Raw genomic sequence first — 27,643 nt, 5'->3', positions numbered from 1 at the left:
GATTACATGTTGCTTTATAAAATTCCTGATGTTAAGGTTTATTCCCAAATGTAGGGAACTTGGGCCAAATTAATCTCTGGTATACATCTATTGACGTCAGTAGGCTTACATCAGGCTATGCATTTGTGTCCTTTATGTTTGTATTCATTTGTTGTACTTTGTTAAGAATATGGATAGGAGGCATTTTCTCCTGCAAGAAGTACATCAGAAAGAAAGAAATGCTTTGCAATCTGTTCCTTTGTATACTCAAATAGGAATCAGAGTGTAGCCTTGCCCTATCCCCTGTGTCTTTTGAAACCTGATCCTGTCTATCTCATCATTTAGCCCTCCTTCCTCATGGCACACCAGTTCTTTGACAGTACCTCCTGATTAGGGCTAGGCAGGGTTCTCTTTGAAGCTCATTAAAGCCAATCCTTGTTTTTCTACATTGAGTGCTAGTACAGGTAACATGAGGCTCCCTCTCCTTCTGCAGGAGCTGAGCATGCCTGCTTGTTCCCAGGCACTGCTAGACTGCTGCTTCACCTCTGCATTATAAAATAGTTATCATCTATGGTAGAACATACATCCATTGGTTCTTTCCCACCTGTCTCAGATATTTTCCTTCAGCTTTAAGCAAAGTATGTTCCTTCCAAGAAACAGTGATCAAAAGTGAGAGCTTATAAAAAAATCCAATTGGCCTGAAACAGGAAAACTATGCGCTGTACTTTGGAAAGGGAAAAAAAGTGACATGCCCTTTAAAGGTATATTGTCTCATCCAAAGGTTAAACACTAGAAAGCCCTGGAGAGTCTTTATCACTGGACAAATCACTTGTCTGACCTTAATAGTCTACTACTAAAAGACAACAGCAAGAATATCCTCTAAAGACCTGCCTATCTGTATCATTTAATGAGTGTGTGCTAGATCAGCCCCTTATGTTTCTCATCTGGCTTTTGGGCCAGGCTGACCTTTTTACAGCCAAAGACGCCCTCATTAAGACAGCTGATCTCTTAGTAAATGTTACGGCTTGTCAGGAAGAGCTTTAATGCACCGTAAGTGTCTGTGAAACAGTCGTGTAACAGTCTCGCACAATTTCCTGCATCAGTACCCTTTAAATGTCAACCTGCCTGAAGGAATGAGCTGTGGAATTTCACTAGCCTCCATCATTAAAGTATATTTGCAGAGATTAATAATAAAACTTCAGAGTTGATATTAATACATAAAAGGTATTCTCAGAGAGAGAAATATGTCTGTTTTTAACTATCACCATAGCAATGAATGGGATTTCAGAAGATAAATATTTTTGTATTGATATATATTTATGTTGCTACTCAGAAATTCTCTGTGCTGTAGAGAGCATGGCTTTGATTTGAGAACACAGGAAAGGTAGGGAATTAAAAAAAAAGGTTTGCATTTTACTGTTGTCCTTTTACAGACTCATACAGCAGACGAGCTCAAGCTTAAATTTAATTTTTGCAAGAAAGATTATGGTGAAAGATGTACAATGCTCTTCAATTCTCTGTATCAAGGAAGTACAGACCATAGACCGGGACACTTCATTCATTTTTAGCATGTTATCTAGCTTATTTTACAGCAATATGACAAGTGAACTGACATGTATGAGAATATCACTGCACTTTTTAGTTCATGTTTAACTCTAAGAAGTAGTAAAGATGCTCCTACAGAACAGCCACTATTTTGCAGGATACTAAATTCTGAGCTACCACAGCTAAGTAGTCTTTTAGGGTGGGATTTTTAAAAGCGCTTTGGCATGATTCATAAAAGGATGAATCCGTGATGCATAAACCAATCTCAAAATCCATTTCTCTCTGTATCCGCATTTGTAAAACACAGATCCCACCCTGTACCTGCGGTTGCTAAACAGCAAATATATCCGAGGACCGTAATAAAATTCTACTTATGTTTTCCATTTTGTGCTGTAATGTGATATCATGAAGTTGACAGAGGGGAACCTAAAATAAAAACCGACACTCTACCAAAATTTCAAGAAAGATATTTTGAATAGGTCTTTTAATTTCAAACACAAATTAGTCAAAAAACTGGGAAAAAATTCTAGCTGCCAATAAGACTTAACCCTAAAAATTTGAGAGAGTACGGATTTCTGTTTGACTTACAAGGGAGCAGGGGCAGGTTGGAGGAAGGCAAAATGAGCCTCATAATAGGAACCCAGTTGTATGTTAACTACACAGAGATTACTGTAATAGACCATTTTTTCTAGATCATTACCCTCTTAAAAAGTGCTGCAAAACACAGCAGCTTAAGCGTCAGCTCTAAAACTAGCCCCCAGCTACGTGGGTGCTGTAGCCACTACCTACTCAACTGGCCACAGGGCCTCTCAACCAACTTGCTCTACATCTCGGTCTTAGTTGCCTCATCGGCACCTAAAGGGGGAGATTTTCAAAGGCATTGACTTTCAGTGGGAGGTGGGTACCTAACTGACCTTTGTGCCTTTGAAAATATCCTCAAATTGTTAATAATAAGGCTAAGAGCTTCAGATGGCAAGTGCTATAGCAGTGCAATATATGGTTACTGCCATTTATTTATCAGTCAGTGGATTGGATTGGGCTGTTGATTAGCCCAGGAGTTTGAGGGTTTCCAGTTTTCCTCCAGATAGGCCTGATCCAACTGACGTCAATGGAAAGACTCCCGATTTCACTGGGTTTGGAATCAGACCCTATATACCTAAGGATGTAACTAATACAATTTATTATGCTTTGAAATTGTGACAAAGCATTTCTATGTCGGCCCACCCCATGAGAATATTCAAGAGGGAATAACTGTGCATTGGTAAAGTTAACAGGCACCAAAGCCAGGAGCTGCATGGTTTAATGAGACATTTTAGCGTCACTGAAAAGTTAGCTGGAAATGCCATGGGGAGGAAACAGGACGACAGACTCTTACCTGGTCAAGTTTGTTGTAGAAATCTATACTTGCTGCACACAGGTACCTCCCGAGCAGTGTGGCATGGGTAGTAAAGACTGTGGCAACAGGAAGTTTCCTAAATCGAGAGAGGATTAGCCCAGCACCTGCCTGCCATTCATGAAAGTGAGCAATCAAGTTGGGCTTGTCATCAAACTGGCTGGTGAGCTGAAAACAATGTGAAAGGACACATGTGAAGTGCACTGCCTCCTGCTTATCACCCCCTTCTCAGCAGCCCCCAAGTGTCTGCTTACTTCTGAATGAAAAAAAAAATCCTATAGCATTCTACTTGACCACAGCCCTGACCAGTCGGTAGAGTTGGTTGGCTGTGAAGAGAAGTACATGCTGCACCATGTCCCCCAGTGGCACGCTCACCTAGGGAGCTCTGAGAAACACCATCTTTCATTGTTCTTTATATTTTCTCTTTTGCTACTAGACCCCAGTTTAAGAAAAATCATAAGTGACTCAGTGTTAATTGTTTGAGGGAAGATAGAATCTGGCAACTTTGGGAAGTAAATTGCCCTTGGCTTTCTGTGTGGAGGCAAGGACAGTTTGAGAGTGATCACCTGGTTGCTGCTCATTGGTAGGGAGAGAGCGAGATCACTACACACAAAGTGGTGTCAGTAAGAACTCAGACACCCAAGAAGAAACATAGGGTAGAAATGACATTAAAGTAACACCACATGCCAGACATGGCTTTCCGTGGAAAGAATGCAGTTGAACTGACCAACAGAACACTTTGAAATCAGAGATAAGCTACAGCCATGAATTTGGATCCAGACCAGGAGTGAAATTTCTTACCATTGGAGGGGAAAGTTTCAGATCTGTGGTTTCAGTACAATATATAATAGAGGAGTTACTGAGATTCCAAATTTGATTTGGATCTATATCAGATCCAGGTTTGAAGCCACTGTTGTTCTAGACTTTAAAACTGTACCTCTTTAAAGAACCAGGCAGTCAATGATCCAAAGATCAGTGCATCGTTGGCCTCTCTGTCATTAAAAGGGATTCCTATGTTGCATGCATCCCAGAATTCTCCTTTCCATCTGTCCAGATTCCAGGCTGCTGATCCTATGTCAAAGAGCATAACGTATGGGCTGCCTTCTATCAGCCATCTTCCAAAAAATACCTGTTAATTAGAGGCAGAGGTGTTAGCAGAAAAGGACAATTTCTCAAGGAGTGGCCTAAACTGAGCCAGCAAATTTTGCATTGAAACCCGAATTTCATGAGCAGAAGCATTTGGGAATGACGTGGGTATTCCTGTGTGCACAAAATGGATATTTGGGGTTTCTCCTGGCAATGTGTGGAGGAAACCTAGTCCAAAACCAGGGGAAAAAATCCAAAAACAATTTTTCAAGATTTATTTTCCTGATATTTTTACTGAAAATTGAAAGATTTTAAGCCACTCTATAGTTGGTTGAAAAATGGGAAAAGAGATGTGAAAAATCACTTTTTCTATCAAAATGATATTTGTCATTGATAGTTCAAAGTGACAGAACTTTCAACCAACGCTAGTGATGATCACGTTTACTGACTTAAATGAGAGGCGTAGACGCTTGGCACTTTACAGGATTGGACCCTGGAAACCGTAACTGCCCACTTTTTACACATAACCTAATGGGCATTTGAGGTGCAATGTAAGGGTGCAAAATATCTATGTCCAATTTAGGAGGCTTGCTTGAAAATCTGGACTATGGGAGCCTTAGAACCTGATTCTCATTTACTCTAAGGCCTCCTCTACATAATCAAGTTGTACTGCTTAAATTACACTGGGATAGCTAAGGCTTACAACCCTCAGTAAGTGTGCATGCAGTTATATTGATATAAAGATGCGTTATACCAGCATAGCTATTCCCGTACAGGAAGGGGAATAAGATATACCTGCCTAAGGGTATGTCTACACTATGAAATTAGGTCGAATTTATAGAAGTCAGTTGTTTAGAAATTGTTTTTATAAGGTCAATTGTGTGTCCCCACACAAAATGCTCTAAGTGCATTAAGTCGGCGGACTGCGTCCACAGTACCGAGGCTAGCGTCGACTTCCGGAGCGCTGCACTGTGGGTAGCTATCCCACAGTTCCCGCAGTCTCTGCCACCCATTGGAATTCTGGGTTGAGATCCCAATGCCTGATGGGGCAAAAACAGTGTCGCGGATGATTCTGGGTATATGTCATCAGGCCCCACCCTCCCTCCCTCCCTGCCATGAAAGCAACGGCAGACAATTGTTTCGCGCCTTTTTTCAGCCCAAACGCCATAGCACTGGGATCATGGAGCCCGCTCAGATCACTGCGGCAATTATGAGCACTTTAAACACCACACGCATTATCCTGGAATATATGCAGGACCAGAACCTGCCAAGACAAAACCAGGCGAGGAGGCGACGGCAGCGCGGCGACGAGAGTGATGAGGAAATAGACATGGACATAGACCTCTCACAAAGTACGGGCCCCAGCAATGTGCAAATCATGGTGTTAATGGGGCAGGTTCATGCCGTGGAACGCCAATTCTGGGCCAGGGAAACAAGCACAGACTGGTGGGACCGCATCATGTTGCAGGTGTGGGATGATTCCCAGTGGTTGTGAAACTTTCGCATGCGTAAGGGCACTTTCATGGAACTTTGTGAGTTGCTTTCCCCTGCCCTGAAGTGCCAGAATACCAAGATGAGAGCAGCCCTCACAGTTGAGAAGCGAGTGGCGATAGCCCTGTGGAAGCTTGCAACGCCAGACAGCTACCAGTCAGTCGGGAATCAATTTGGAGTGGGTAAATCTACTGTGGGGGCTGCTGTGATCCAAGTAGCCAACGCAATCAAAGAGCTGCTGGTATCAAGGGTAGTGACTCTGGGAAACGTGCAGGTCATAGTGGATGGCTTTGCTGCAATGGGATTCCCTAACTGTGGTGGGACAATAGATGGAACCCATATCCCTATCTTGGCACCGGAGCACTAAGCCAGCGAGTACATAAACCGCAAGGGGTACTTTTCAATGCTGCTGCAAGCACTGATGGATCACAAGGGACGTTTCACTAACATCAACGTGGGATGGCCGGGAAAGGTACATGATGCTCACGTCTTCAGGAACTCTGGTCTGTTTCAAAAGCTGCAGAAAGGGACTTTCTTCCCAGACCAGAAAATAACCGTTGGGGATGTTGAAATGCCTATAGTTATCCTTGGGGACCCAGCCTACCCCTTAATGCCATGGCTCATGAAGTCATACACAGGCAGCCTGGACAGTAGTCAGGACCTGTTCAACTATAGGCTGAGCAAGTGCAGAATGGTGGTAGAATGTGCATTTGGACGTTTAAAAGCGCTCTGGCGCAGTTTACTGACTCGGCTAGACCTCAGCGAAACCAATATTCCCATTGTTATTACTGCTTGCTGTGCACTCCACAATATCTGAGAGAGTAAGGGGGAGACATTTATGGCGGGGTGGGAGGTTGAGGCAAATCGCCTGGCCGCTGATTACGCGCAGCCAGACACCAGGGCAGTTAGAAGAGCACAGCAGGGCGTGGTGTGCATCAGAGAAGCTTTGAAAACCAGTTTCATGACTGGCCAGGCTACAGTGTGAAAGTTCTTTTGTTTCTCCTTGATGAACCCCCCCACCCCCGGTTCACTCTACTTCCCTGTAAGCTAACCATCCTCCCCTCCCTCCTTCGATCACCGCTTGCAGAGGCAATAAAGTCATTGTTACTTCACATTCATGCATTCTTTATTAATTCATCACACAAATAGGGGGATAACTGCCAAGGTAACCCGGGAGGGGTGGAGGAGGAGGGAAGCGCCGGGTGGGGTGGGGGACGAGATAAGGACAAGGACACACTGCACTTTAAAACTTTAAAACTTATTGAAGGCCAGCCTTCTGTTGCTTGGGCAATCCTCTGGGGTGGAGTGGTTGGGTGGCCGGAGGCCCCCCCACCGCATTCTTGGGCATCTGGGTGAGGAGGCAATGGAACTTGAGGAGGAGGGCTGTTGGTTACACAGGGGCTGTAGCGGCGGTCTGTGCTCCTGCTGCCTTTCCTGCAGCTCAACCATACACTGGAGCATATCAGTTTGATGCTCCAGCAACCGGAGCATCGACTCTTGCCTTCTGTCAGCAAACTGACGCCACCTAGCCTCTTCAGCCCGCCACTTGCTCTCTTCAGCCCGCCACCTCTCCTCGCATTCATATTGTGCTTTTCTGCACTCTGACATTGTCTGCCTCCACGCATTCTGCTGTGCTCTGTCAGCGTGGGAGGACATCTGGAGCTCCGAGAACATGTCATCCCGAGTGTGCCTTTTTCGCCTTCTAATCTTCACTAGCCTCTGTGAAGGAGAAACATTTGCAGCTGGTGGAGGAGAAGGGAGAGGTGGTAGTTAAAAAGACACATTTTAGAGAACAATGGGTACACTCTTTCACGTTAAATCTTGCTGTTCACATTACACAGCACATGTGCTTTCGTTACAAGGTTGCATTTTTCCTCTTATATTGAGGGCCTGCCGGTTTGGTGTGAGAGATCACTCACGCAGTGCCAGGCAACAGAATTCGGCCTGCAGGCAGCCATGGTAAGCCACAGTCTTTTGGCTTTTTTAACCTTCATAACGTGTGGGAATGGTTTCAAACAGCAGCGCCCTCATTTCCCATACCAAGTGGCCGTTGGGTTGGCCATTTAAAATGGGTTTGCAATTTAAAAGGAGGGGCTGCGGTTTCTGGGTTAACGTGCAGCACAAACCCAACTAACCCCCCTCTCCTCCCCCCCCCCTCCCCAATTCTCTGGGATGATCACTAACAGCGGGGAACATTTCTGTTCAGCAGAGCAGGAACGGGCACCTCTGAACGTCCCCTTAATAAAATCACCCTATTTCAACCAGGTGACCGTGAATGATATCACTCTCCTGAGGATAACAAAGAGAGATAAGGAATGGATGTTGTCTGCATGCCAGCAAACACCAGGACCATACGCTGCCATGCTTTGTTATGCAATGATTTCAGACTACGTGCTACTGGCCTGGCGTGGTAAAGTGTCCTACCACGGAGGACGGAATAAGGCAGCCCTCCCCAGAAACCGTTTGCAAAGGCTTTGGGAGTACATCAAGGAGAGCTTTCTGGAGATGTCCCTGGAGGATTTCCGCTCCATCCCCATACACATTAACAGACTTTTCCAGTAGCTGTACTGGCCGCGAATGCCAGGACAAATGAATCATTAAACACGCTTGCTTTTAAACCGTGTGTAATATTTATAAAGGTACACTCACCAGAGGTGCCTTGTGTGCCGTCAGGGTCTGGGAACATGCCTTGGGTGGGTTCGGGGGTTACTGGTTCCAGGTCCAGGGTGAAAAACGTATCCTGGCTGTTGGGGAAACCGGTTTCTCCGCTTCCTTGCTGTGAGCTATCTTCCTCGTCCCCAAAACCCGCTTCCGTGTTTCGTGATTCTCCATTGACGGAGTCAAAGCACAGGGTTGGGGTAGTGGTTGCTGCACCCCGTAGCATGGCATGCAGCTCAGCGTAGAAGCAGCATGTCTGTGGCTCTGCCCCAGACCTTCTGTTTGCCTCTCTGGTTTTGTGGTAGGCTTGCCTTAGCTCCTTAATTTTCACGCGGCACTGCTGTGCGTCCCTGTTATGGCCTCTGTCCTTCATGCCCTTTGAGACTTTTTCTAATGTTCTGGCATTTCATTTACTGCTTCGGAGTTCAGCTAGCACTGATTCGTCTCCCCATATGGCGAGCAGATCCCGTACCTCCCGTTCGGTCCATGCTGGAGCTCTTTTGCGATCCTGGGACTCCATCATGGTTACCTGTACTGATGAGCTCTGTGTGTTCACCTGGGCTCTCCACCACGCTGGGCAAACAGGAAATTCAAAATTTCGCGGGCCTTTTCCTGTCTACCTGGCAAGTGCATCTGAGTTGAGTGTGCTGTCCAGAGCGGTCACAATGGAGCACTCTGGGATAGCTCCCGGAGGCCAATACCGTCAAATTGCGTCCCTACTATCCCAAATCCGACCCGGAAAGGCCGGTTTCAGCGCTAATCCCCTCGTCGGAGCTGGATTAAAGAAATCAATTTAAAGAGCCCTTTAAGTCGAAAAAAAGGGCTTCGTCGTGTGGATGGGTCCAGGCTTAAATTGAGGTAATGCTGCTAAATTCGACCTAAAATCGTAGTGTAGACCAGGCCTAAGGCATCTTTATACTGGTATAACTGTGTCCATCTTAGGGGCTGTACCAGTATAATTGTTTCAGTAAAAATGTCACCCCTCTAACTGAAACAGTTATACCAGTACAAAAATTGTATAGAGCAGGCCTGAAAGCCCGATCCTCATTAACTCTAAGTCCCACATTCGGCAGCACACTCACCACGCACCACTGTCACTGCACGTGCTCCTAGGGCCCCTCTCAGATCCAGGAAGCCCCCTCATCTCCCCTGTGGTGGGTGCCGGGAGGAGCTGCCATCACATGTACGCCTCCTCCCCTGCTGCTGCCCCTCACTGTAGCCTCATTGGGGGTGGGGGATGGGGTGCCCTTTGCCCACCGTGGGGCAGGAGCGGTGACTGGAGGTGGGGGGGCCCCCCTGTGCTGGTGGAGGGTCCTGCCAGAAAAGGGAAGAGTCCAAGGCGGAAGGACAGGGTCAGGGTCAGCCTGCCCTGACACTAGTGGTTGGGGGGCACTAGGACCCTGCGGCGGCAGTTGATGCTGGGAGCCACATGGGACAGCCACCAGCTTGAGGCAGGGACGCTCTGAGGCCAGGGAGAGGTGTGCGGGGGCAGCAAGTGGGGGTCAGGGGACACTCGGGGGAGGCGCATGGGGGTGGCAGGCGGGGCCAGGGGAGAGACCCAGCCCCAAACATTGGTGGAACTGAGCCCCAGGGCCCTGAATATTGCTGGAGCCTGGGCACCACAGGCCCATATAACTCGCCGCCCCTGTCTGGAGCATAGAAGTGAATCTGGCCTAAAAGTCTGTGGTTATTGTCCATTCAAAAGAGAATTTGCTAGATGGCAGAGACATGTCTTTATAAATATAAACCTACTACTGATTACAAACCTTGGTAAATAATTAACTTTATGAAAAGTTACACTAAAACCAGAAGCAGCCGCTAAATTAGGAACATCACTCTGTACTACTATCTGAGGATTACCAAATCCCTTACAAATATCAATGTGTTATAGCCTGGTTCCACTCTGAAAAATAGGCTTTGCAAAAAGTGGCATCAAGGGACTCCAAGTCTATTGACTCTTGATGGTTTCCAGGTCAGGATTGCACAGTTTACAAATCAAGAGATTATTTTCCCTCAGCTGATAGCCCTGCATATTCCACCTGGAATCTGAGAGGCAAATTTTCTCTTGGGCATCAGCACCAGTAATAAAGATTCTATAGGCCACATCAGACCCTCTCCTATCCTTGTGTAATTCCCTTGTTATCAATGGGTTTGCACAGGTGTAACTGTTTGGAATTTAGTAAACAATTCTGCTGCTGATTCACTGGAAGGAAAAGAATCTACACCACCTGTGTGAAGGAAGTGAAGCATTACTGTCTCCATTTTACAGCTGGGGAAACTGAGACACAGAGCTACTACAAGATATGACTGAGATTACGCAGGACATGTTTGTCCAAACTGGGAATGGAACCCAGATCCACCAGGTCCTAGCTTTGTGCACGGATTACAAAAAACTCTTTTTTCGGGAATAAGAATGAATGCAACACCTACGATAAGCACCATACTAAAATGAGGGGACCGCACACTATTTCCAGAGCTAAATTGGCCTTAGAAAGCAGGTTCTTTGTCAGCAGATAACTTTTTTAATACCACTGTGGTTCTGCTATGTCTAGCTTTCAAACCTGCCATAGTGAAACCACAGTATGGTGAAATGCTATTCCCTTTCAGAGTTTATTCAGCAGCAAGAGAAGGCCAAATGCAATAAAAGAGAATTACACAACAGTTCAGTCAACTTAAGGTCAAATTATGTCTACAGAAATCTCACTGTATTTAGGGACTGGCAAAGTAAGTCATTAATCCAATTAAGTAGACTTGCAGATAAATGACTCTTAAAACATATAATTGGATAAACTGGTTCTCTCTCAAAAATAACCTTTAATGAATTGACTTTGCTACTCTAACGCTAAGTTAATGGTTCTGAGCCTTTCCTATTGGGACATTGACCAGGACTACAGCGTCAAGTGGAACGGCAAGAGCATTAACCAAAATTGTAATCTCCTCAGCGTCAGCTTAGTTGCCATAGGGAGCAGTGGCAGATCTCATTTACCTGACACCCCTGGCCTTTCAATGTGTCCACTGCCTTTTTAATTGCTGGGTTCGGAGGCTCGCACACCTCTACCTGAGTCTTCACGTTGTGCTCAAAGTAGGGACCGATCAGAAAATAATTTTCACCCCATTCGTCAGTTGTAATTTTGGCTTTTGTCTGGATCACAGTGTAGATGCCACCAACTGTAAAAGAAAATCATAAGAGAGTATCATATTGAGATGGGTATAAGGTGCAAAATTCAGATCCAGGGTCAAACCTACCTGGCGGTATGGGTCAGGTCCATCTCCAGTTTAATTACTTTTCGTATTCACAATTCTGGGTGAAATCCTGGCCCTAGTAGTGAAGTAAATGGGGGGTTTGCCATTAACTTCAATAGGCCCAGAATTTCATCCCCTGTATTTAAAAATGGGATGTTCTCATATCCAGACCTCATGTGGTAATTAAATGTTAACCCCATAGTACTTTGCCTAAGAGTGGGAGAGTTAGCTAAATATCCTAGCTAAATATCAATTCGGTCATTATATGTGACCTCCCCAAAGTTCTTCTATATGGACACAGTATATTTTCCACCCTCAACTGTTATTATCTGTTACACACCAACTGCTTACTATTCTATTCTATCTGGTTTTTTATGTCATGCCCACTTATGTGGAATCAGCGCATTGTGTTATTCTCATCCTTATGTCTGGCTGTCCCCTATCTATAAAGCACACAACAAAAATTTTGGATCTGCACATCCCTGGAAAGTTCAGATTGGGGGGATTCAAACACTATGGCTCAGGGCCATTCCTATATTTTCTGTTGCCTAATCTAGTGGTTGGCTATAGGGTATACCTAAACTTTTTGCTTTGGCAGTTGTCATTTTTAAAGCTAGTTCCTTGTGATGAGGATGCCTGCACATTGAGAATTGGACTGACAAACCCCAATTTATTACACACAAGCCACTAGAAAGCATCAGGCAGTAATGACTTTCAGCTGCTACTGACCTGAGCTGGATTTGAAATAATGTCTTTAAAGAAAAAGGCACTGTATTCCATCCCTAACACAAAGAGCCCTTAATGTTTTAATTTCTATAACATCTTCCACTGATCTCAATGTCTACAACACCTTTCACTGGTATGTTACACATTATATACACAAACAACATACTAAACAAGTAAAACACAATACCACATTAGCAAGTAAATAACAAAGTTAACAGATCATTAGAATGAAAGGACTGAGAGACAGGAGTGCAGATCTTTTATGGGAGGGAATTCCACCATACCATGGACCAAGATGAACAGAAGCACAGTGTTTAGATGCAGCAAAAGGAAAGGAAGGAGGAAGAACAGATAAATCAAAGTCTAGGTATAAACTACATACCAGAGACCCGATTCACTACTACATCAGTCCAGTTTTACACTGGCTTAGCTTCACTGAATTAAATTGAAATAAATCAACAGTGAATAAAGCCCAAGGGGCATACCCAGTAACCATATTTAACATATACGAGGGAGCTAAAGATCAGAGAGGTTTAAATAATTGCAACAAAATTAACCTAATAGCCACTATATGATTTGAACTGACCCAAATGCAGAAGCCAAAAGAGCTACTAGAACTGTATTGTAATGCCCCGACTGTGACATGAATTATTTGCTAAGGCTATAGATGTTTTATAAGGGCCCAATGCTGTGATTCTTTCTAGATATTAAGGGCCAGATTTTTAAAGGTATTTTACAAATCTGACCCTTCATTTATCATGAAGCCAATGGGAGCTGAGGTTGCTCAGCACTTTGGAGGATTAGGTCCATGATTAATTAAAATGGATCAGCTGACATCTGCCGCAAACCTTTTGCCAAATCTGATTTCCCTTCAGTACTGTGGAATTTAACATTTTTAAATTGTGCCCCTATAGAATGCATGTACAGCTGATGAACCAGGGCCGGCTCTAGGCACCAGCAAAACAAGCTGGTGCTTGGGGCGGCACATTTTTAGGGGCGGCATGGCTGGCGCCAGAATGCCGCCCCTAAAAATGTGCCCCGGCCGCCCTAGCTCACCTCCGCTGCTGCTGCCACGGCGCGCGAAACAGCAGATTCACGCACCGCTACTCGCCCTCCCTCCCAGGCTCTCAAGCCTGGGAGGGAGGGGGAGCAGCAGCGCGCGAATCAGCTGTTTCGCGCGCCGTGGCCGCTCGGGGTCTCCCCCTCCCTCCCAGGCTATCAAACCTGGGAGGGAGGGGGAGATCCCGAGCGGTCGTTTCGCGCGCCGCTGCTCCCCCTCCCTCCCAGACTTGAGAGCCTGGGAGGGAGGGGGAGAAGCGGCGCCCGTGCCGCGGCCACTCGGAGTCTCCCCCTCCCTCCCAGGCTCTCAAACCTGGGAGGGAGGGGGAGATCCCGAGCGGCCGTTTCGCGCGCCGCTGCTCCCCCTCCCTCCCAGACTTGAGAGCCTGGGAGGGAGGGGGAGAAGCGGCGCCCGTGCCGCGGCCACTCGGAGTCTCCCCCTCCCTCCCAGGCTCTCAAACCTGGGAGGGAGGGGGAGACTCCGAGTGGCCGCGGCGCGGGCGCCGCTTCTCCCCCTCCCTCCCTCCCTCCTAGGCTTGAGAGCCTGGGGGGAGGAGGCAGGGCTGGGGATTTGGGGAAGGGGCGGAGTTGAGGCGGGGCCGGGGGTGGGGTAATTAAAAAACGGGGGGGGGGGGGGAATTGTTTTTGCTTTGGGCGGCAAAAATCCTAGAGCCGGCCCTGTGATGAACATATGAACAGGCCTCTGGGCATGCAAATCAATTAATTGGAAACTTTCAGACTGGAAATAAGCTGTACATTTTTATCAGTGAAGGTAATTAACGACTGCAACAGTTTACCAAGGGTACAGTGATTCTCTATCACTTGCAAATGTTAAATCAGCGTTGGATGTTTTTCTACAAGTTCTGCTCTAGGAATTATTTTGGGGAAGTTCTGTGGCCTGTGTTATACAGGAGTTCAGACTAGATGGTCACAGTGGTCCGTTCTGGCCTGGGAATCTATGAATGTATGAAAGAGTACAGATACAATTATCTAGTTTGCATTTATAAGTTTTATGTGCACACTGAAAAGTTAGCCCCTACATTAAAATCCTGTTCTTTAAAAATAGCCCGCCTTGTGAGGAGTGCAAACAAGGAAACATCTGAAAGACTGAAGATCCATAGAGTCATAAATAAAACAACAACATGTTATGGTGCTTATCAACCATAGCATTTAGGTCTTACAATAAAAACAATGCAGCTAAAATTTATAAAATAAATATGAACAATTATTAAAATTGATCATAATGCAACAAAAGAAGAGTCTTTGCTCATGTTTAAAAATGTTGGTAGCAAATCTATAGCTCAGATGGTGACATTGCAGAAATAAAGATATAGCCAGCCCCAGTTCTTCCCTTACAAGTCATTAGGACCAGAAACCTAAGAAGCTGGCCTGTAGTCAGCAGTCGATATGATGATTGTTTAATTTGGATCAGGATTTAGGCAGATCCTGTGTGGTGACACTGTGCAGCACAGGCTGGGTTCCTCAGTCTGCAAGCTGAGAGAGAGTGTACTGTATCTGAGTAATTTGTCTAAACACAGGAGTTGCATCTCAAACTATACTGATATAGTTAAAACAGTACAAATCCCAACTGTAGATTCAGTTATAAAAGTACTTTTGTTGATACCCTTATTCCTGTAAGGGAATGGGAGTAAGTTATACTGATCTAAGGCACCTTTATCTGGACCTTTGGTGTCCGTGCCTTGCGTGCTCTAACAATCCCCAGAATCTGTGTTGGCAGGGGCTTTTTGTTCCTGGTAGGTTCAACCATGCCGGATTGGTCTGTGGGGGAGGGGCCAGACAAAACAGACACCCTGGTCCTCCAGGTTGGGGTTAGGCACAGGGCTAACAACTCTGTCCAGTAAAAAACAAAATATGTTACAGAAACAGCGATGGCGAAATCGACCATTACTGTGTGAGATGGCCTTCAGGAGTCAACGACCTGTATGACTGCCAGTGGTGAAAGCCGAAAGGAAGCCACTGGCATGAAGACAAAAACCAAACTTGTTTTTTGGAATGAACAGACAATGTATGAAACAGGGAAGCTAGCTCAGATCACAACAGAGATGAGACGCTCCAGCTTACACATCCTGGGTGTCAGTAAGAGCAGATGGACGAGATCAAGAAGATTAACAGCAGCCTCGGGAGAAACTTTGCTGTATTCTGGATGGGATGATGGACACCATGAGGGTGTTGCCATCCTCTTGCCATCCCCAGAGTAGCAATAAGATGCACACCCAAAGGCAAGCGAAAACGAGGCCGCCCGAAAACAACATTACGAAGAGCTGTGGAAGCTGAGCTGAAAAACCTGGGGCACAGTTGGGGAACCACTGAAAGACTTGCCAGAAACAGACAGGAGTGGAGCAGCTTCATTGCTGCCCTAAATGCCAGAGGTGTAATGGGAACATGATGATGATGAAGGCACCTTTATACCAGTATAACTGGCTCTATTCTAGGAGTTGTACTGGTATAACTATTTCATTTAAAAGATTGTACGCGTAACCAAAATAGTTACACTAGTGCAAAACCTGTGTGTAGACTAGGTCTCAAGGAGTGACCCAACTGCCATTGACTTTAGTGGTGCAAGACTGGGCCCCGATTATCCAGCAGCCTCAGCAAAGAAGCTGTTTTCTGTTTCCTACACCTGAGTCCTGTTTCTTCTCTGTGGCAAAGGACCCAGTCTTGGGATCAGCATTATACTTTGGGAAGCAACCACTTAAAGGGCTACAGGGAGACATTTTCAAAAGGTAGGAATGGCATTGATGCACCCAATGCACTCTGAAAGGTGCTGCCGTTTCTATCTTTGAAAGCCTCTCCTTAAACTCAAGAAACACAACAGAAAGCAGCCAGTTAGGGAATGGAGCTGAGGGTAGGTTGCATCCTCTTGCTGCCAACTCCAATCACATTTCTGCTGATGCATTCTGCACCAGCTGCAGGTGATGGATCAGCTCCTTACGGAGCCCAGTACAGAGTTTGTTGTAGTAATCCCGATGCAACGTCACCAAAGTATGCATCACGGTTACCAGGTCAGTGCACGTCATTCCTAAGATGATAAAACTGGCTTTGACCATGTTAGCACGTGAAAGACTGGGAAGGTGTCGGTGACTAAGATGAACAAGGGGGAAAGAAGGGGGCTGATCACAGTGCACGCCTCATTCTGTGCTATGCTACATCATGTCAGTCTATCTGACAGTAGGGCAAATACAATTGCAATGCATTGTTTTACTACCTTCATTACAATAAGGATTGAGAACTTCAAAAAAAATTAAGGTTTTGATTTTGAAGAATGCAGTAAAGTCTGCAGAAAGAACTTGCCATGAAACCTGTGCATTATCTGGCCCCAGACATTTCAGTTGTCCCTCTGTTACCATGTGAACATGTGACTCGTGAGGCACGGATGTCTCTGCATACATGTGTAAGAGAGCTGGGCATGGGCGACGAGTTCTATGGGCCCGTGGTGCCTGGGCACCAGGAATATTCCTGGTGCCCAGGCACAACGGGCCCGGCTCCAGCACTGGTCTCTCCCTCGGCCCCACCTTTTGCCCCTGGGTGCCCTCCCCCCCGCGTCCCCCGGGCCATTTAAAACAGCCCGGGGCCCCCACTCATCATGGCAGTGCAGCGGAGCTGAGCGGCTTCCTGCCTGCTCGCTCCACGTGGCTGCCAGCCCCTCCCTGCAGCCCCTGTCCTGCCCCAAGCACCCCTGAAGCCAATAGGAAGCTGCAGGGGCAGTGCCTGGGGGTAGCAGCACATGGAGGCACCCCAGCCTGCCCTGCCTAGGAGTCCGAGGCAAACGCCGCACCCCCCCAATCCCCTCCCAGAGCCTGAAACCCCCCTTTCCCACATGCCCCCTCCTGCCCCCAAACTCCCTCCCAGAGCCTGCACCCAAACTCCCTCCCAGAGCCTGCACTCCTCACCCCCTCCTGCACCTCCACCCCTTGCCCCAGCCCAGAGCCTGCACCCAGTACCCAAACTCCATCCCAGAGTCTGCACCCCAGAACCCTCCCCCACCCAAACTCCCTCCCAGAGCCTGCACCCCTCACCCCCTCCTGCATTCCCACCCCCTGCCCCAGCCCAGAGCCTGCACCCAAACTCCCTCCCAGAGCCTTAGGCAGGTGTGGGGTGGAGTATGGGGGGGCAGGCTCTGGGCGTTCTGGGCACCACCAAAATTTCTACAAACCTGCCGCCCCTGGGCATGGGAAGTTGGTACATGCAATTATATGCACGTGGAAGGTGCTGGACATGCCTCAAAGAAAAAGACAGGAGGGGAAGAGTTGACCAGTGGCTGGAGTAATTTATTATACATGGAAATTCCAGTTCATACCCTGAAGAGACGTCATACAAAGTTTCTTTCAAAAGGCACTGTTAGCTACTTTGAATTCACTGAGACTGTAAATAAGCAGTCCATTACTCACTCTATTGACTGCAGAATCTGGTCCAAAGTGAAAAATGGTTGGAAAACGTCAGTCTTTAATTAGTTTCAGAATTCCAATAAGCCTGCTGATTCTTTCCGAATATGGAGTTTTAGGGTATCAATTAGAACTCCTTCCCAATCAAATGAAATGTAACAAAACACCCCATGATTTTCTTGAGCAGTTTATACATGCTTCTGGCAGCAACATCTGAAAACCTATTTTCAGATGCCAGCTTTATAAAAACAATGAAATGAGAGATGGGCACAAATTTTGGATCTCAATCTCAAATTCCCCCAAATTCTAAGGTGTTTAGATCTGCTAGTTTTGGTCTGGCCCATTATAGAGATAGCAGGTTAGCTGCAAATTTTGGATACATGTCTAGTTTTGGATTCTGACATCCACTGAAGCTTAGTGTTATTCAGAACTCGATCTGAACTTTGTGGTTTGGGGCAATCTCTAGTTTAGGAGGCCACACACTTTAGCCCTAAAGTTACTCTGTTGACAGCATGTGTAGACTGATGTACAAAGTTCAGATTTATGCTTAGCGTACACTAAAATCAATGTCCCACCATTCCACTGAAAACATTTTGTTATGCAAATTGATATTAGTCTAGCAGTCCTCCCACTGACACTGGCAACTTAGGGCCAAATTCACCTGTTTATTGATGTGATACACCTCTGTGTTTTGATATTAACCTTCACCAAATAATAATGGGGGGTTTGCTGGAACTTACTTTTTTCCTTATTTTACTCTCCCTTCTCTTCCTTTTTTCTGTTCCTTCATTTGTTTTCTTTACTTCTTTCTAAACAACTAGTGTATCATCTGTCTGTTTCTATGTGTGCTTCAGAGCAGGTCAAAAAACATGCCAAGAAAAATTTCCAAGAAACAAAAATTAAGTTGTTCCATTCAAAAGTATTCAGTTTTGACCACAAATTTTGAAATTTAATTTCAATGGGGTAAAAATAAACAACCTCTCCCATTTGTTTTTGCTTTTTTTTTTTTTTTTATTAAATTCCCGCCTTTTCTAAATAGAGTAATAAGAGGGGAAAATAAATAAGTGAAATAAGAAAAGAAAAGAAAAAGAAAAAACCCTCTCTCTCACTTATTTCCCTAACAGAGAGAGAGAGAGAGAGAGAGAGGTTTTTCCCACTAAAACAAAAATTTTGAAATATTTTGTTTAGAATTTTTTTTTTTAAAGGACGAAAAGGATGAAAACAGATTTTTTTATGAGAAAGTGTTTATTTAATTGAAAAGACATTTTTGTCAAAGAAATTTTGCTGAATTTTTTTTTTTTTTAAAACCAGTTTTAGTTTTCATCCTTCCAGTCTAAATTCTCCTTCTTCTCAGCTTTCTCCGTGTTGTGCTCTTCCCATTCTATTTTTAAACTCCTAGGAGTTACTCAGATACTATAATGGTGGGGTCATGCATACCTAAATAAATAGATAAATCAATTACACGCACACTATGTACCCACCACTCATTCACTTGAGTCCCTCACCCCAAAAAACTAATACAACCCCCATCCCTGAAGGTGAGAGGGAAGAAAGAGCTACAGAGGAACAGCTGGTGGAAGGGAAGGAGCCAGAGAGATGGGAAGAAATGGTACACAGGGAAATGGAGGTAGAGACTGAAGCTGGTGTGTGGAATGGGAAATGAGCTCTTCTCCAGGCAACTTTGCTTTTTAAGATTAAAGGAACAATGTTCCAGGAGCACTGTAATGGGCCTGAATACCAAGCTAATGGGTTTATATTTAGGTAGTGACAAGAACTGGTCACCTGCCTAGAGGTTGTTGTTGTTGTTTTTTTTGAGCATTGTACCACTTTATATCTTTCTTTGTTTATAAGACAGATTGAATAATACAGACAATATGCAAAGAGATGCTAATATAAATATTAATCAAACATCTCAATAAGTATAGTTATCAACTTCATAAAGTGATTAAAAACTTCCTCATCAAAGCAATGGAAGCCTCGCAAATCCAGGCGAATGACTATGGCAAGTAACAAAATTAGTCTGTAAGAGACAAATTCTCATCCTCCCTGAGCAGCTTGAGCAAATTGACTTTTGCCGAGGACATACAAGGAGGTTTAAAGGGACGGGGCAAGGACGATGAGGAATTGTGCAGCCTCTCCATGGATGCTGCTGCAGTCTTTATTAGAGGCCTATAACATCTATCTATTACACATTTCCACATGGGTACTATAAGGTAGGTGCACAACTGGTTGGAAAAGATTCCTCAGAGAGTAGTTATGAATGGTTTACAGTCAAGCTGGGAGAGCATATCAAGTGAGGTCCCAGAGGGATCTGTCCTGGGTCTGGTTCTATTCAATAATTTCATAAATGATTTGGATAATGGCTTAGAGAGTCGACTTATAAAGTTTGTGGAGGATACCAAGCTGGGAGGGGTTGCAAGCTCTTTGGAGGACAGGATTAGAATTAAAATTGGTCATGACAAACTGGAGAAATGGTCTGAAATAAATAAGATGAAACTGAATAAGGATAAATGCAAAGTAGGACACTTAGGAAGGAATGTCCAATTGCACAAATATAAAATGGGAAAATGACTGCCTAGGGAGGAGTACTGCAGAAGAGGATCTGGCCAGGGGTTATTGTTGATCAAAACTAAATATGAGTCAATAATGTGATACTGTTGCAAAATAAGCAATCATTCTGGGTTATATTAACAGGAGTGTTGTAAGCAAGTAATTCTTCCACTCTACTCAGCACTGGTAAGGCCTCTACTGGAGTACTGTGTCCAGTGTCCAGTTCCAGGCACCATACTTCGAGAAAGATGTGGACATATTGGCGAAAGTCCAGAGGACAGCAACAACCAACATGAATGATGAAAGGTCTAGACAACAAGACTTCTGCAAAAGGGAGTGATTTTCCCCTAAACAAACAAGCATAATAAAAAAAGCAAGGAAGCTCATGCATTGCAAGTTACATTTTGCTCACTAAGTTGGATGGGTATCGTTCATTTTAAATTATTCATGATACGACTTCAAAGGACACTAGTATATATTGTGCTTACATTTGGGTGACTAGTTCTTGTTTACATCAATATTTATGGAAGAGTTTTGATTTGTGCAAATTTGGGCATTAGAATGCTAGAAATGCTCACTCTGCCACCCTACATCTAATATCTTTACTTGTCTGGGAACGAGGGTGTTAAATGGAGAAGATGAAAGACTACTGAGTGATTTCAAATAAATACAAGTGAGCTATCTCTCAGCATGAGCAGCAGCAAGGAAAAGAGCTATGAAGGGGGGAGGATCAGAAAGACCTACAGCACCAGAGATTTCTCCAGGAACTACTGATGTTTATAAAAGTGAGGTCACCCTATCAGGAAACAGTATCAAAGCACATGACTTAGATGGCCCAAACATACAGGCAAAATATTCACTACTTGAAGGAGCACAAGCTACAAAGAGTTTGCAAAAAACATTTGCTCAAATATATCAAATATGTAATAATTAGAACAAGTACTTCAAACCAGGATGGGTTAAGGGACAATTTGTAAGAAGGCTCTGATGTAAGGTAAAAAATCGTTTGCTATGGCTAATTCAATCAGTTCGAAGATTCAGGTTGACAAAGTATAAGGTCATTACTTGGTGAAACTATTAGCACATTCTGTTCAAACTTGTTGAGTTCCAAATAATTTAATTGGACTGGATTAGTAGGGTAAATCTGTGTAGCTTCACTGAGGTCAGCAAAGCTAAATCAATGAGAGTATGGCCCATTATGTGCTTTGTAAATGCACAGAAAGAATTTACACTGTGGATTTAAATTATACATTATATTGAACCCTTTGATTTAGCCAGATTTCTGCTGCCATCTACCTGTCAATTGCTTGCCATGCACATTGGTAAAAATAAGCACTTTACTTGCAAAATACTCCAGGTAGAATGTTAACCCTAAGGCTATTTGTTCCTCTCACTTACATTTGTCCTTTAGGGTTCAGATGTTACAGATTACAATCTATTCCTCAACTAATCTTCTCTTTATTTATCCGCACAGGCAGCAAGATACACAATGTCAATCATTGACTCGTAGTAACTCATTTATGCTGCAACATTACTGCCTTTCCCCCTTTGCTGAACTCAAGCTGCTTTGTTGAAGTAGGACAGCTCTATTAGCACTTTAAATCTGAAGTTACTCTGGCAGAGAGGTCATATTAGCTCGAGCAATGTGCAGAGTTCAAATATGATCACATGCACCAACCGTGAAAGCTCTCATGTAATGTCTGCCTTTAGGCATGCTTGTAAATATTTGGCTAGATTTTTAACTGGTGTAAACTGATGCAGCCCCACTGACTTCTCGGTTCTACTCCTGACTTCAGCAGAGCTATGTCGATTTACACCAGTTGAGAATATGGCTTTCATTCTGCAAGGGAAGGCCGAAGAAAATCACTGCACTTGAATGTACTGTCTTACAAATGCTTCTTTTCATGCTTTGCATTCCCAAAGATTTTGCATCAGTTAAAAAAATAAGTCTCACATACATATACAGCATAGCAATACAAAGAGAGTAAGGGCCATATATCTACGCACACATATGCGCAACACTTACACACTCACCCATATTTTTGTGATTGGTGCCCAAAAGTCTGTACATGGACAAATACACATACATGGGTTGCACACATGCATTCTGAATAAGCACACACAGATATAGCACATATACAATCACATATGCTTCCATGCTCACACATGTACACAGAGTGACACACTTCTTTTGATACAATTTCCTAAGCTCTCCCTTCTGAATAAAACATCTAGCTGCATTTATGAAGCATTCATTTCCACAGTTCCGACTTAATAACATTCGCATCCATTCCCTCCACACACACACACACACACACAAAACCCCCAAAACAATCATATTAACATGTAAAGTGCTGTACAGACCTTTATTGGTAACTTCCCAAGCGACTTCAAAGAGCAATAAATCCTCCACTGGCAGGTCTTCATCCTCCCACTGAGGAAGCCCATTAAGAGAGGTCACAGACAGTGATCTAACCAGAGGCATTTTGCTTCAACGTTTAGCTCTTACAGTGCAGGCTGCAATCTTTATTAAATTTATAGTTATTTTTGTTTCTCTCTTTGGTTTTGATTGGCAAAATCTGCCTGAGAGCTGGGGTTGGCAGAGCAAATTTACTCCACTAGCTGGGAGCTAATGGGTTTAAACTGTCTGACTACAAGTATTAAACTGGCTCAGTGAAATCCCATGGACTTGCTAGGCAGCTGTTGGAATTCAAAGCTGATCCAAGCAGGTCTTGGCTGTTCTGGGGGCAGGCCTCTTTCTCAGAGGGAGGCAAAGATCAGCATCAGGTTTCTCAGCCACAGCTTTCAATAGCCACCAGACTCAGGAATAAGTGAAACTCATCAGCACTTCCCCTAGGGAAGACCTATAAATTTGCCACCTGAGTTGAGCCCTGCCCCTTATGGCTCCCATCAAGACCCACCCCTTCATGTTACACTCACTGATCTCTATCATGCACATAACCAACATGATATCTAGGCACTTTCATGGATTTGGTTTCAGGGCTTTCAAATTTAAATATTAAATATTTGTCATCACCTCTAACAAAAGTTCCAGGAGATTTAATTAAGTTTACCAAATCCACCTCCTTCTTCCGTTGCTTTGCTAGCCCTAGTTACCCCTAGCCCCACACACAGGCTTCTCTCTGGCTCTGCTAGGGTCCAACCCAAACTCCAATGAGGTTAATGAACTGGCTTTGGATCAGACCCCTAAGCCTGATTCAGTAAAGCACTTTAACGACATGCTTGAGTGTTTTCCTGAATACAGGTGATTTCATGAATCAGGGCCCTAATTCCTCCACTGGAGTTTCACTCTAGTTTTCTTAGCACTCATGGGTCTCTTTTTCTGGCTTCCTTCTGGCGTGGTTTTATTTAAGTTGTATAGTAATGATCTGGAAGAAGAGCTAAATAAAACCTGCATTAAATTCACAGATATATTAAATAGTATGGTCTAGTAGTTTAAAAAAACTAGGACTCGTCTTTAAGTCAAGTTTCAGGGATCTATTCCCTGAATGATCTATTCCCTCTCCAATGATTCATTTTGTGTCTTTGTGTCTCTGAATAAGTCATTTCTAACTCAGTTTCCCTATCTGCAATATAGGGGCGTCAAATAATACATCTCAAGGGAGATAGTGAGACTAACTTCAGAATGTTTGTCCAGTATTTTGGAATATTTGCAAGTATTTAAGTACAAATTACATTAAAATAATAATGTTATTACAACTGTGATTATTTAAATAAACCAGGTGTTATTATTAATGCTTATTGTTTATTTATTCACTGTAAACATGTGTAGGGACAAAAACTAGTCAAAGTCTCAATAAAAAAAAGAACGTCCAATTTTTCCCCATTTCTCAGCAAGCTATGGAACTACTGGTCAACGTCTTTAAAAGTGCAAAATGATGATGAAAGTTGTCATCAAAATTTTATAGTTCAATTAAAAAGAAGGAGGCATAATCATGAAAATTCACATGTTTTTTCTGTTTTGTGACAAGCTCTAGTGATCACAGATTTTAAAAAAATATCCTAGGGATGTAGAATGGTTAAAGATACAGGTGTGACATAATGAAATGATCCTGAATCTGAGAAAGGAAGGAGCATGTTCTCATGGTTAGAACAGCAGACTGGGAGTCAGGACCTCTAGGTTCTATTCACTACTCTGTAATCACTGCGATCTTGGGTCACTTAACCTCTTTGGGCCTCAGTTTCTTCAGTTGTAAAATTGGGATAATACCTAGCCTGCAAGGATGTTGTGAGCCTTAATTCATTAATATCTGTTAAGCCCTTTGAGATCCTCAGGTGAAAGGTGTTATAAGAAGTGTAAAATATTAATATTTACTATATTTATAATATATGTATTATTCCACCTGGAGGAATACTGGAGAGCAAACCAGTTATCAGTTTGTAATGGAGGCAAAACCCCAGTGTGATTCTGGGCTGGATACACACTGCAGTACAGACCCTGCAGGTGTCAGTCCCTGTGTGTGTGTGTGACAGTGATGAGACCACACAGCAAAGTTCCAGATCCTTCCATACCAGAAAGACATTGGCAATCTGTAGTAGCATTAGATTCCTTTAAAAGTGACATCAGAAAACAAAAACAAAAGGAGACAATTTGCCTCCCTTACTCATGCCAAGCAGTCCCATTGCAGTCAGTGAGGCTAAGGATACAAGGAAACTCCCTTAAAAACATTCTGCCTGAGTTGGTGATATAAGTATTATTTCCTGGATAAAATATCCAGTCCCCATCGCATCCCTCCCCCCCAAAATCGATCCCTGGAGACTCGCTAGCAAAAAAATCCATCAATTCTACAATCTGACCCCTAACCTCTGATTTAACACCTCCCAGTGCACCTCCCTGTGCTTCCTCCTCCCCCTCTCCTCTAGCCGCCTTCACTCCCTGGCAGCTATTCCCTACAGCAGCAGCAGTGGTTCCAGCTGAACATCCTCTACTACTGGCAGAAGTGTGGCAGGCGGGTCATCCCTAGTGGTACAAGTAGGGCGGTATGGTATGGTACTTATTTATGGCCAGTATGCCGTACCGGAAAGACACATGAGGAGCAGAACGTGGAGCCGCCCAGCAGCCCCATGCCAGCAGATCCTCCGGCGCAACGGTACCGCCCCCAGCCCTGCCCCCCAGCCCTGTCCTCCAGACCCCAGATGGGACTCAGGAGATGCAGCTGCATGGAAGGGCTGGGGGCAGGGCTGGGGGTGGTACAGCATCTCTGGAGGAGCTGCCGGCATGGAGTCACCCAGCGGCCCCACGTTCTGCTCCTTTCACCGCTGCGGTTCCGGAAAGCCCTGTGGTTCAGAAGTCTTCAGCGCAGCGGGAGGAGGACAGAGCCCCACCCACCCACCTCCCGGTAACATGGGATGAATCATGGGGAGGGGACAGAGAAAGCGTAGGGACCCAGTCTGGGGGCAGGGTGGGGAGGTCATGTGGGGAGGTCACATGCCCCCACCTTTGTGTCCCTCCCATGAGTGCAACGTACCGGTAAGAAATGAATTCTACTTGCACCACTGGTCATCCTGTGGCCTCTGACTGAGGGCCGACTGGTCAGGTGGAAGGGAGTCCCCCTGGTGGTGCACTGGGTAGTCAGTTGGGGAATGGGTTTCCCTTGGTTTTGGAAGTGGGCAGGTCTCCTCTGGTTGGTGTGTGGGACTGGCTGGACCAGCAACTACCCAACTGGCTGGTGTGTGCAGAGAGGTTGGTTGAGGACTCAAGGTGGGGGAGTGGCTCTCCCTAGACTCAGTGGGTGGGTGTGAATGGGAGTAGGTCTCCCTACCTGGTAAGGAGGGTTGGAGGAGAGCAGCTTTCCCCTCTGTGGTGGCGGTGATGAGGAACTGGCTTCTGGGCTCCAACCTAACAGCAGCTCTTCATACTGTGGCCTGGGTAGGCAGGCAGACACTATTAGGAAGAGAGACAGATTGCAGCAGCTGCCATACTTGCGCTCAAAGCAGAAGCGACTTGGTCCCTCCTCCCCTGGTGAGGTGTGGGGATATGGTACTGTATAGCGCATACCCCATGTGCTCCTAGAGGCTCTGTTGGGGGACAACAGGAGGGGAGTTCCCTTTGTAGTAGCTGCTGCAGCAAGGATGGATATACCCATGCAACGCCACCAGCCTCAGTGAGGGCTGAAACTCAGCAAAGACCTCATCTGCTGTAGAAACAAAGCTCCTTGTTCCTTTCCACCCTAGCCATTGGTTTATATCAAATCCCATTTTCAAGGCTATCTCTGTAAGGAAAAGGGCTAGAATCTTATTTAAAAAATAAAATAAAACCAAAATTAACCTCATGGGGCTCAAAGACTTGTCACATTTAATAAGGAGCTCTTCTGTCAGCCTTCAGTACAAGGCAATCGAGAAAATGTCTTTGTAGTTCATGAGTATATAACTAGTAGTAATGGGATGAAACTGAGCAAAAGGAAATTTAGGCTGAAAATTGATATCTACTAAAGAGTGTTAATCTCTCAAAAGGAAGAAGAGAGTAGCTGTTTGCCTGAGGCTTTTGAAACTAGAATGGAAAAGGTACTGGAAAATACTAGACCTGGGACTAGGCTGCAAAGTGTGGATCCGGATCTCAATATCAAATTCCCCAAAGTTTGGGGGAGTCCAGATCTGTCATTCACCACTGCGTTTCTCCAGTCTGTACCATCAACAGAGGCACATCAGTGCAAAATGGCATAATGCAGTAGTGAATCAGGCCCATGAGCCGGTTTATTATAGAGATGGGGGAAGAGGCAAAAATTTGAATCTTAATCTGATTTTAGATTGTGACCTGTCCCAAACCCAAAGTTCAGGGCTGTTCAGATCTGAGGGTTAGCTCAGGCTCATCTCTAGAATTAGTAGTGTAGGAAATAATCCTGCACTGACAAGGGGATGGACAGCATGATAACCTTGTGGGCCTGGCTGATCTCACTTAAAGTGGTGCAAATCCAGAGCAACTTCTTTGAAGACAAGAGGATTACCCAACTGTGGCACTGGTAAAAGTGAGAGCAGAATATATATATTTTCCACCTCTAATTTATAAAATAGCAAATACCTTAAGGCACATGCATAATTGCATGGACATATGCGTTTTTAAAATTCAGGGAATAGTTCTATGGAATAAAGGTAGGACCTCAAGGTACAGTGTCAAAAATGTGTGCTCTGGGAGTAGATCTACACTCAAGCACAAACCAGTGCAGGGATGGCCAAGAAGCAGTTTATACTCCCCTATTCAGGTGCTGCCAGAGGCCAGTTCAATCCCCATTCCAAGCCAGGAAAGCCCTAATTTGCGCCTTTGGTGTAATGATTCCTAACGGTCATTGCAGGGGGTATAGAGTCACCAGCACCATGTTGATGTCCACTTCTCCCCTTCTTTTGCCCACCTCTGACATGACTATGGCCCACCAAAGAAAGCCCCCCATGCTGTCATCTGTTGTGGATGCAGCACACGGCTGACAGATTTATGGGGCACATGGATCTCCTGTGCTAATACTATTCATCTGAGGGGTGTGGAACCTTACAGCTT

At 44.8% G+C, this 27,643-nt stretch overlaps 1 protein-coding gene across 1 annotated transcript in view; it reads right to left on the bottom strand.

Moving 5' to 3' along the window:
* GYS2 (glycogen synthase 2) overlaps positions 1 to 22,618 on the bottom strand; it is an 83,061-nt gene extending 60,443 nt beyond the window's left edge. The window contains exons 1-4 of the mRNA XM_065413880.1: positions 22,498 to 22,618; positions 11,139 to 11,320; positions 3,855 to 4,046; positions 2,900 to 3,085 (exon numbers count right to left, since the gene is read on the bottom strand). Coding sequence (XP_065269952.1) covers positions 2,900 to 3,085; positions 3,855 to 4,046; positions 11,139 to 11,320; positions 22,498 to 22,618 — 681 coding nt within the window. The remainder of the gene's footprint in view (positions 1 to 2,899; positions 3,086 to 3,854; positions 4,047 to 11,138; positions 11,321 to 22,497) is intronic.
* Between the last annotated feature and the right edge of the window lie 5,025 nt (positions 22,619 to 27,643).

Source organism: Emys orbicularis, chromosome 1, assembly GCF_028017835.1.
Source record: "Emys orbicularis isolate rEmyOrb1 chromosome 1, rEmyOrb1.hap1, whole genome shotgun sequence".
Taxonomy (NCBI): Eukaryota; Metazoa; Chordata; order Testudines; family Emydidae; genus Emys; species Emys orbicularis.
Note: the sequence above shows the minus strand (reverse complement) of the source record. Positions and strands in the feature narration are given on the sequence as shown.